Below are 11820 nucleotides of genomic sequence, written 5' to 3'. Positions count from 1 at the left end.
CACTGACTGCACTGACTGTCCTACTCTGTGTCCACACCCCAGGGGTTGTGGGCACCGCTTTGCTCCTCCAGAAAAAAGGAACAAAATGGTGCCATTCCTGCTGCAGGCTCACCTTCTCTTCCACCTGGAACCATGTTCCCCCATGATGAACCTGGATGGTTTAGAAGAGCAGCCCAGCCACACCCACATGGCTCTAGGCTCTGCCCCTCTCAGCAATGGTGAGAGGATGAACTGTCCTTGCCATAACCAGGACACACATGCACTGTGAGTGCTGATCTCCATAATTGGTAAGCACATTAGATTCCTGCCTAAGGTAGGCCTGTGTGTTACTGTTGTGCTCATTGTAATTTCTAAAGAATCTTAACTTGTTTAAATTAGGCTGTCAGTAAACTGCTGTTAAAAACTTGAGGCCTAAGCCATTAATCAGGTCTGGCAAAAACATCAACTCTGAACTTTGTGACTCAACAGGAGGGTCCCCCTCATTCCCTTTTGTCCTTACGCTTTTCCATCCTTAACCTTTTCCTATCCCCATCCTCCACACAGATAATGTTAGACTGATTTGAGTTGGATTGATTTTAGGTTTTAGTCCAATTTTTCTCTGTATGCTTCAACTATGTAGGTCACAAATAAACTTCATTGTGCTCTCATGTTTTTATTAAACCTGCTTTAGCCGATACCTTTGCCAGTGGTTCTTTGAGCAACACAAAACACCCATTCACAGCGTATTAGAGACCTCACTGCTCACACAATTCTCAAGACACTTTGTCACCCACATCTCATTTGGATTTCAATTTGCTTACCTTCTCATGTCAAATGCAATCTACTTCTGTATCAGCTCTCTTCTTCTGCTTGTTCTCCACCTTCCCACTCTAAGTCAGCCATTGGAATTAACTATTGGTTTTCCAGCATCCTAATGCTCCAGCTTTTTCATATGCCCTCCCTGACCTGCTCTGCTTCCCTTTTACCCTAGAGATCAAGAACAGCAATTTTCCTGACTTTCTGACCTGTTAGAGGTCTCTGGTTTTTCCCCGCCTTCCCTCTTAAGATATTATCCCCTTAATGCCTATGCACTTCAAGCATACCAGGAACTGAAATGAGAAGTCATCTTAACCAAAAAAGACAAAAGATCAAGTGGTAACTCCTTTGAATTAGTGAAGTCCTTTTGGATCTGAAGAAAGGACTGCTGAACCACTGTCCCATGCTAGAGGAGACCCCATGGACTTCTCTTCAACTGGCCTACACTAGAATTGGTGAGTAGACAGATATGTTTCCTTCTAAAAATCTCAGGTTTCTGCAAATACAGAAGTCCCTGATATGTGTTAATTCTTATCTTTCCTTCCAGTTTAAATCTGCCTGCTGTGGGGGCTTCAGTTGTTCACTGCCTGTGCCTCAAAACCTTCACACTTAATTCTCTGTCCTACCAGTCTTTCATCTGTCTCATCTTTCATCAGTCCTGCTAGTTATCGTCAGTCTCTCTTGCCCCAATTATCTCTCCCAAATGAGTTCAGCTGCTTCCTGTGCCACCTTACCTGCTTGACATCTCTTTGATGAACCTAGATCAAATTCTTCCTTCAAGGTGGCAGTTCTTCCTGTTGTTTCACACCTTTCCTTTACATCTGCTCAGAGTTTTGCTGCAGCTCCTGTCTCATCCTTTAATTTTAGGGGTCACTCAGCTGCATAAGAGGTGCCCCAGTTTTACACCCTGAAAACCTGGCCCATTTGTACTTTATGTGCCTGAAGTGAATGTGTTTTAACATAACTCCTGCACAAATCTTTACAGGGTGTGATTAAATATGGGAAGTCAGCAGTTGAGTGGAGCAGGGAAGAACCAGTTAATTGAGGACTTCAAAGTGTGATGTTTTTACCATCTGTAAACAAAATCTGTATTGCAAACCAAAATTCTCTCCACAGCAATTCCTAGGTTTCCTTGGTACAAGATCCAAAGCCCAGTGAAATCAGTGGGGTGAAATAGGGTGGGGAATCTTTCACTGACTTTAGTATCCTTTGCATCAGGCCCCTGATTTCCCTTAGCAATGATAAAATGATACACAAAGCTGGGACTGTACAACTTCCTTTTATTTTGTGTGCTTTTATAGGATATAAATAAATGACAAAATTACAAAATTTATAACTGGAAGCCCAAGCATATTTACATAAGTATTTGTTGCAGTGAGGCTACTATTTACTGTTCTCCTATACAATTTTCCTTTTGGTACCATATTTTTAGTGTTATTTTTTTTTTTTTTTACTGTCAGTTGACTAAGTACATATCAACAGTGAATAAGCAAAAATATGTACAGGGAACTATTTTGTTCAAGTAAATCGAATACTGTATTAAAAGGATGTCATCACTCAGCGCTATGATTAGGTTTAACTAAACCATATACAGTTATCAGTTTTAAACCAAGTTCAATTATCCATTTTTTGGAATATACCAACTGATGATTCTAGCTGAAAAACCTCAGCTGGATATGAAATAATAATTAAAAAAACATTAAGACAACCACACAATTTATCAATATCTCTATAATGAACTTCAAAATGATTCACAATTTGACTGGAAAGAACAATATACGTTAAAATGTCATTTTTCTCCTATAATGATATTTTTACTGTTATAATTTCAGTTCTACATAAATATACATCATGGTATTATACAAATACTCCACAGACATTAAAAAAATTAAAACACTTTAAAGAAAAAGTAAGTAAATCTCATTTAACCAAATATTAAGCAAATGCTTAATTATTTTGTTTCATGAAAACATTTTTATTACTTTGGAATTTTTTTCTTTTTCTTGCTGTTTTTATTTAGAAAATGTTTTGCAGTAGAATTTTAACAACACTCTTCCAAACAAGCTTTCTGTGACAGAAATCTTGATAGCAAAATCCATGGTTTTGACTTTTTTTAGAACCACTGAGATTATTTTTTTAAAAATACTATCAGAATTCATGGCTATAGCAATGTTGAACTGCATAAACTATATGTAGGTGTAGTAGAATGACCATTCCACTTTCATTCCAGACTGATCACACAGAACATCCAGTGCACTGATGCTACAACTTTTATAATTTTCATAATGCTGCAATAGCAGTAATTTACTTAACTTTAAAATAAACAATATTTGTCATAATTAATCTGGCTTCCTTCCATAAATATTCATATGTTTTCCTATAGTACTTCTCTTCCATAAAAATATCTAATAAATGTTTTCTGTGCATTATTAATACCTTTTTCTAACCATTCATAAAACTCTGATCCTTTGCTACAATCCAAGAGGTTCTTATTTCTGTAGAGGATCAAAGGACATCAATGATTACATATAAAATCAGTGCACACAGAAATCAGGGTGCCTAATTTCTTGTCACTTTAATGAATTCTTTATTCAACACAGTAATTATTAATGAATTCAGTGGTTTCACAAATAATCTATTTATTAATTCTGGTTCTATTTCAATTAAAAACTGCCAAGATTTAAATAAAAAACCCAATCAAATACTCTACTCGTAGGCAGCATTAGTATTAGTTTAGAGACATTTTGATTTTTTTTTCTTTAAAAAGTAGAATTCTAAAATAAGAAATCAAAGAAAGCACTGTGGCAGAGTCACAAGGGAGAACTGCACGAAAAAATAAGGTTTCTCACTCCTCTTGTGGACTTTAATTTTAAAAGTCTTCATATAGAATCATTCTTCAGTCAGTGCTGCAGGAAGAAGAACATCACCAGAAATGACTGTCAGCCTGTTTTGTTAGTTACAAGGCCACTCATACAGTGCAGTCTTCCTCTCTGCTGGATTGAAACGTTGCCATAAAGGAAAGGCTGTGCTGTGACTGCTTGGCGTGCAAGGCACAACAAGGAACAGGGGGACAGTTTTGTATCAGAAAATTGTAGTTTCATACTTGGTATTAATGCCTCTTTTGGCCTCTTGTCCAGGTTCAACAATCCAGGGTAGATTCGCAAGAGTCTTTTGTTCGGATGGATCTATCTGCTTTAAGACAAATGCAAACATACAGACGGGTTACCATCTCCGTGCACGGCAGCTTGAGCAGAGGGTTTTTCTTTAAACTAACAGGGCAAATCCCGAATTGACAAAGTCGTACAGCAGCAAGTATGGTGGTGTCTACACTCCCATGTACTCATGGCTGCCTTCTTCTTCCTGTTGAGATCAGAGCTGTGTTTACCCCCAAGCTATAGGGCATCATAGTTCATTAAAGCCACACTTCATCCTGAGAAGTCTGTTCGCTAATGAGACAGACGATGGCATCAGGAAATGTTTCTACTTAAAGTTTTATGGAGGAAGATTCTGTGGCAATGGATGACAAAGTGTACAGTCATACATTTCCCCCCCCTCCCTTCCCCTCACCCAATAATTAAGTGTCATAGAGTACAATTCTCACGTTATAGTCAGTGAATATGATACAGTGTGCGGTCATTTTTCTCCTTTCCCTCCCAAATCACCCTGTGCCTGTGTTCTCAATTTATAATAGTTTTCATAATTTTTTTAAAAAGGTCTACTGTAAAGAATATTTCTGTCATCTCTGCACTTCAGGAGGGCACTTTTATGGCAATCAATACGTATGCTTCAATGAGCTTTGTTTCTTAGGAGTCTGTGATTAATAGTGAAAAGGTATATTGAATCCCAGACCAAAAAAAAAACCAAAAACAAAAGAAAAAGGAGAAGGGTAAGAGAAGAAAAGAAGTTGCTTGGTCTTACAGGATAATTGTTAATTGATTTGTATTTGTAATTTGATTAGGATACATATGCCATGATTGTATACGAAGCAAGTTAGGTGATAGATTAGGACAGTCCATGAAACTGCAGAGTTTGAGAGGTATGCATTGATTAAACTGAATTAATTAAAGTTCAATAATTACTATAAGACACGAGACTAACCAAGCAACATCTTAATCTGGAGAAATCTGAAATAAGCAGTTGTTTGAAATGGCTGCCAGTGTTGTGGTGACACAACCCTGCCAGCTGATGAGCAGAGGTGGCATGATGGAGCATTTCTGACTCAATATTTGTACAGCTTCTAATATATAAACTCTTAACTGTATAGCTGAATTTTGGATTTTTTTGCATGCATTACCACCTTCTACTTACCACTGACTTCCGAATACTAACGCGTGGTTTGGGAATAGGTTTAGAGGGTTTGTTTTCAAAGCTTTCAGGGAGGGTTGAAGAATGACCCCCTTTTCGTGCCTGTAGTGCAAGCTGATAGGCCACCTCAAATGCTTGTCCTAGTGTAAGAATGATTTCATAAGCTAAATTCTGGAACAAAACAGAAACAGTTAAAAATGAGGTGAGGTTGAATTATTGTCAGATACAAAAAGTAGGGTAGTGATTTGCAATGCAAATAATTAAAATCAGGTTGGTAATAGGCTCCTCAGTCTCTGTGATGTTTACATCTGTCATTTGATTTCTCATTGATTAAAAATGATCTGAAAGTAATTTATTGTATTGAAAGTAATTACTTCTAAACCCCTTGAAAACATCTTACTAAACATGAAAACATGAGTGGGTGAGTGTGTTGTCATCTCTTTTTAGAACAAGTACATTAACCTTCCCACCTTCCCAACTCATCCCATGTCTGCTGTTCTCGGGATCCAGCCCCTCCTGCACTGCTGCAATGTGACATTCGGCCTCGCTCTATTTCAGAACTCCTGTGCTGACCCTTCCTCCTCCAGAGCCAGCAGCCTGACTGGCTGCTTCCCTGGGCACATGCCTTGGGATGCTCCGTGCTCACCAAGCAGCACAGAAGAGCTGCAGCCTGGCTGTGATGCTTTCAAAGGGACAAAGAGCCAGGGCTGGAAGTGCGTACTCCGAGTGAGAGATGCAGTGCAGGCAGCTGTGTGTGCAGTCAGTGCACTGCTTCAAGTGTGTGCTGCAAGTCCCAAGGAAACCTTCTCATGGGCTTGTTTTCTGGAAGTAAAACTGAGCTCAGTTGTGTACAACACTCCTGTTAGCAAGGGGAATGGAGGTTACTGGGCATAACCAAAAAAGTCAGGCTGTTATGCCTAAAACCTGTTCAGTGTTATAAGTGGAATATTTTAAATCTTCTTCAAATATGGGGAAGAAAACTTGTTGAAATATTTATAAAGCATGAATGAGGTATCAGAGGGGTTGATATAAATATATTTTCAGTACAGTTATACATCAATGAAAAAGCAACTGGGAGTTTCAAACCTGACCTTACTCTAAATGGCAACTGAAGTCCTATGGTAATTTTTCTTCACGTTTGTGGGTTTGTTTTTGTATATTTATTTTCAGGCTCCTACTGGAGCCTATTTTTAGGCTCCTACTAGAGCCTATTTCTGGGCTACCAACTCTGCAATAATCTTTAGAACCCCTGCAGAGCAAAGGCAAGCCTGTTGGCTTGCCTCCATATGATGTCCTACAGTCTCCTTGGAATAATTAATAAATCTTTGATATGATTCACATGTTACTCTCCCCTTCCTCAATCTCCACAGTCTATAGTAGGAAGCAATTCTGCATTTTTTTAACCTAGGTGATCCCTTAAAATTCCCTGATGCTTTTTCAAAATAAGTTATGTCTTTACTAGTCAAGTCTAACTGTTAAGTTTGCATTAGTGACAAAGCAATGCAATTCACTTGGAATTACACTATTTTCAGCCCCTTCAATCATTAAAACAAAGTTAAACGGACAAGCATTGTATTTCATGCCTTACACTTTAATTTCCCTGAAGAATTTCCATTCCATTTTTTATCACTCTTGTATACTGACATAATAGAGGCTAAATTCAGCATATTTTGCTCATTATAAGAGCTTCTTATAAAGGTGCCAGTTCTGCTCTGTGTCAGGTCAGACAGAAAACAATTCTACTCCTGCTCTGGGACTTGCTCTCTGCTGTTACAACTACAGTCACAACAGCAAGCCAGCCAAAATTTTATAGCTTCCCAAATAAAAATGCCTGATTTAATTGCTGTAGTCTCCAAATTATCTCCCCTTTAACTTCAAGGGAAACTGTCCAGAATTGAAAAACACCAAGGCTGCACTTTGCCAGTGGAATAATAAAAGAAAAACTAAAGAGCCTGTTATAAAGTGCTCTGCCTTTTAGTGGAATGCTGGCCAAGGAATTAAGAGCAACAGAGTATAGTTGTTAAAAATGTAGAGAGTAATATAATTTCAAATGGAGTGTAATTTAAGTGGGGTATTCTAAAGAGAGATGTCTTTAGAATCAGAGAGTCTACTATACCATGATGGGATTGTCTGCAGTGGATATTATTAATATTACTGAGGAATCCATCAGCAGGACAAGGTGTAGGAATGGCTTGTTGGAGAACATGCAGGCTTGCAGTACTAGCAGGACTGAGAAAATACACCACCCAGCTTGGCACACAGAAAGATCACTGAGACAAGTCTGAAAATCAGGAGATAGGGCCAGAGACAGACTGAAAGTTTGCCAGACTGAGCCATAATTTAGTTTAAGTCCTGCATCTTGTACAAAGCCACTATTATCTGTTTTCCTTTGTTGTCTGTAAAATTAAAAAAAACCACGACTGCCTGGGACCTGAAAACCATAAGAAACATGTAACTGCTTCTCTGGTTAATAAATATTTGAAATATAGCAAATAAAATAGAACATCCACTGTTCTGTTCAATATTTGAAATGCAAACTGAGCCACAACTTGTACATAAATTTCATACATTGTAAACTATGGTAGAGCCTTGACAAAGGGAAGTCTGGAAATGGAGGCAAGGAGGGCTTTAAAACTGTACCTTGAGAAATTTTAAAAGTTATCTGGGAAAAACCCCATAAGTAAATAAAGCTGGTTTGAGGAATTTCCCAAATAATCAATCCTCTTCTTCCCTCAACCCTTTTTCCTCTTCAATATTCTGTAATAATGTCTGATGTTTCTGCAATTTTGATTGTAGAATTTTAACTCTGAGTTAAATGTACAGTTACTCCTAAATAGTATCAGTAATGCTTATGGTTGCATGTCACTACACCAAAATACTTCCCTACCTATAAATAATTTATTCTTGCCCACATTTCCTGAGAAACTGAAGAACCCAAGAGAGTGATTTTTTTTCAAAACATTGCATATATCGTATTACCAAAATATACATGGTTTAAAATGCCTTACATCTTATTGTGGATTTATACCATTTTAAACCTTAATTTTCTTAAAATGATTGCACTTCTACCCATTGGCAAATGGGTTGGATTGTTTCTATTAGCAAATGGGACAATCAGTTTAACATTAGGCTTTAAATAGAAAATTCAATTCACGCCGTGCTTGCACCCATAGCTGCATCTAGCATAGTTTTTATGCATCTAGCTAGTTTTTATAGAGCTCGTACTTGCATCAAAAATGCTAGCTACTGAGGGGAAAAAAACAACACAAAAAGATATTTGAGTAGGTAACACCCAATTGAGGATTAGGTTGCAGGAGAAAACAAATTTAAGACAGTTAAAGTTTCCATATTGCTTAAAATAGCCGTTTAAAGTGCTTGGAATATTAAATGTTCCTCCTAAAGTACAGGAAGTAGGCAAAATGCAATTATTCCTGGATCACTTTTCTTCCCTTGCCAAGAAAGGAGATGAATTTCATCTGCAATACCTGAGTCTATATTTCTGCTTGATTACTAAACCTATAAATGAAACTGCAGTACTTCAAAACCATTAAGTGGAATTTAAATAGACCAGGAGAAATAATAACCTCACTCAGTCTAATTTCAGTTGTTCACACATCACTGAAACCTGTATCATGTAGCATCTTGTTGATCATTTTCTATCTATTTTTAACACAATTTCAAAGTTTTCCTACTCCCCTACGTTTAGTGGATACTAAAATGTCAGCAGAGAATTTAAATAACAAAAGCACTCAACCAAAATGCTAGAATTCCTCTAACCTACCTGTACATCTTATTATTTGAATTCTCCCACACACTATTGCTGTTCATGTTAACTATTTTCCCAGTTCCAAATAAAAAGCTGCAGTTCAAAGTACCCTGTTCTTTTGATTTAACCTATTTATATTCATAAAAGCATGTTTCAAGAATTCATACACATTATACTCTATTAAAATATTTTTTCTTGAATGAGTTTGAAGTTTTAATAGCACCTTAAATTTCTCTTGTGCACAACTCAAAGAGTAAGTTTCCGTGAAAGTTTTGGACTATAAATTTGGTGAACTTAGTTCACCAAATTGAGCTGAAAACTGCATAACTGATTAATTGGTATGTGTTCATGATTTCTTGAAACCATAATAGTTTGTGTATCCCCACCTGAAAAATGTAAGTATAGGAAGAAATGACTAATTTTCCATCAATATAATAGGAGCTCCAAGGACTTTTGCTGAAGTAACATTTTGAGATATGTAGGCAAGAATTACAGAAGAAGGAAATAAGAATTAAATAATTAATTTGCTACTTTCAAAATAAAGGCAATTTTTTGGTGTGTACTGATATTTCAGAATGGCTGGCCAAACTTACTTGTTACAAACTTTTGGAAGCCTGAGGCTTGTAGTTTAGGTTATGAGAATTGCATGTCCAGAGTTGCATGAACATCTACTCACTAAGTTTACAGTAAACAGCTGAGGTGACAGAAGTGACTTATTTCCACTGGGAAATGAGATATCAAAGAAAATCTTTGCTCTGCTCCAGAAATGTCCCTTTGCTATCCCATAGCAATATTTGCCTGGGGTAAATTAATGATGCTTTCCATTAATCACCATGAATACAGCCTGAAAATGTTGTAATGACAAATAGAAAGACTATGACAAATAGAAAGAACTGCTAAATAAAGTATCTTCTATGAACTGACCACATCAAACGCAGTGAATACGTGGCAGTAGTGGTGATTGGTCTTCAAGTCTTTAGTGATGTACGCAAACGTAGAAAGGTCCTCGGGGTCTTGTGCAGCACAGGATATGTTACGGATTTCATGTTCAGCAATAATATTCTGTTTAAAAAAAATGTTTTCAATCAATTTAAGGATTAAATTTAAAAAGGTGCAAGTTTAGATTCACATTTGCATTGATCTACTGTACCAAAGTATTTCAGAAACGTCCTAATAAGAAGAGACTTAATATATCACATGTGATATCTTACACAGGTATTCAGAATTTTGACCCTCTCCAATTGCCAATTGTCTGGTGGGAAACCATTATATTCTAGAGTCTTCCCTATGAGACCACTTGTGCTTTGCAGTTTATTCAGGTTCCTTTGACAAAGAGACATCTTTCCTGACACACAGGACACAACTTCATAAGATGCTGGTATATGGTGCTTCGAAATTGTATTAATAGATACAATTTCAAAGTGCTATACCAGCATCTTACGAAGTTCTGGGCTTTTGTATAAAGATCAAAATGGGACACTGCTTCAGTCTACTGACAGACAGGACCTGCTGAAACCCAGCAAGCTCAATGGCCAGGTTTTTGCACACACTATTTGACAATTTTAGTTATAGTTCTTCAGGAGGAAAAAAGCCCCACCAAGCACCCCTTACAATTGAAACTGTGAGAAATTTAAAGGATTCTGATCACTAAAATAGTAACTACAGCTTATCTGCACTTACTGACAGCAGCATCCTGTAGGAGAGATGCAGGAAAATGAAACCATTCATGCACCGAGCCACACTACTTGCAACAGCCAATGTAAGCTATAGCACCCTACTGGGAGAGAGGGGGGCATGTCTGTCCAATGGAATAAAAAAAGGCTGTCTTAAAGCTTTGGAGAAAATTATGAATACTCATTACATAAACGGCTGATATATAATTACTGCACTCAGGCCAAGGGAACCATGAAGCCAGAGAAGAAGATACAGCAGAGTGGCTTATGATGAGGCCTTGCTTCAGCAACACATGTTTCAAATGGTTTGTTTAAAGAGAAGAATGATTCGCTGAAGAGGAATTTACTTAGGGGTTAGTTTATATGATTTCTTGAATTTTAGCCCTGCTGGCTGTAGCTCTGGCATTTCCACAAAAGTGCACAGTGACATATCCTGCTGCAGCATGACATCACTCCTGCCTCATGGAACAGGTGACACCTGTAGTGTCCCAGTTCCTCACACAGCCACCACTTGCTGCTGCCGTGGTGACATCTGTCCAAGTTAAAACAATCTCTGAGCATATCTGGTTTTCCCTCACCCCTTTCCTTTCCTTCCTACCTCATTTCCCACACTTCCTTTTTTTATTTTTTTTTTTTAAATACATGCAGCTAAGTTACTTCAGATGCTTTGCCGTATCTTCTCTCATTTGCTAAGTGGCAACTTTCCCCCTTGCACGTAGGTGCCAAGTTAATCAAAAGAAGTATTAACATATCTAATTGAAGAAATCATGACTTAGGAAAAATCCTAATAAAAAGCATACCAAATTTCAAATTATGGAAAAACTGAGATAAGGAAACTTTACTGAAGAAATGAAATAATCCTCTTAAATTGTTGCAACATACTTGATTATTTCTGTTTAATGCATTATTCATAAAGATGACAAAACCAGTACTTGTGTTTCAATATATGCCAATTTATAATGACATGTATAATCTCTGCTCAACAATTGCTTGCTTTTTATGTTACTTGAAGCATTTTATTTTCTTTGTTCTCAAATTGATAACTTTTACCCTCAATAAAGATTTTGATGAGAATTAGAATTATACCAAAACCAGGGATTTAGATATCCACAGATGGAGCTGTAATGCACTGTCATTGATGTAGTGTTGGCAACATTGTAGTTCAGAAAGCAGAAAGAATTCAAGCTTGGAAGGTGTTAAAATCATATGTGAAGTATTTATGCCAAATCATGAGCCACAATGTAATCACCTGAATTTATGCAGCATATGTGGAAAGAGCTC

At 37.2% G+C, this 11820-nt stretch overlaps 1 protein-coding gene across 15 annotated transcripts in view; it reads right to left on the bottom strand.

Annotated features, from left to right (window-relative positions):
• Nucleotides 1–2058: 2058 nt before the first annotated feature.
• The window catches only part of ANKS1B (ankyrin repeat and sterile alpha motif domain containing 1B), a 407265-nt gene continuing 397503 nt past the window's right edge, over nt 2059–11820 (bottom strand). For 10 of the 15 annotated variants that reach the window (XM_063154821.1, XM_063154818.1, XM_063154814.1 and 7 more), the window contains 3 exons: nt 9791–9928; nt 5104–5271; nt 2059–3987 (listed from right to left, as the gene is read on the bottom strand). In XM_063154821.1, the coding sequence (XP_063010891.1) occupies nt 3877–3987; nt 5104–5271; nt 9791–9928 (417 nt within the window). In that variant the 3' untranslated portion in view covers nt 2059–3876. Of the gene's footprint in view, nt 4156–5103; nt 5272–9790; nt 9929–11820 lie in introns of all 15 variants that reach the window. The other 5 variants (XM_063154817.1, XM_063154828.1, XM_063154829.1 and 2 more) reach the window with 2 other exon arrangements.

This window comes from Melospiza melodia, chromosome 4 (genome assembly GCF_035770615.1).
Source record: "Melospiza melodia melodia isolate bMelMel2 chromosome 4, bMelMel2.pri, whole genome shotgun sequence".
In the NCBI taxonomy this organism is placed as follows: domain Eukaryota; kingdom Metazoa; phylum Chordata; class Aves; order Passeriformes; family Passerellidae; genus Melospiza; species Melospiza melodia.
This window is presented reverse-complemented; position numbering and strand designations above follow the sequence as displayed.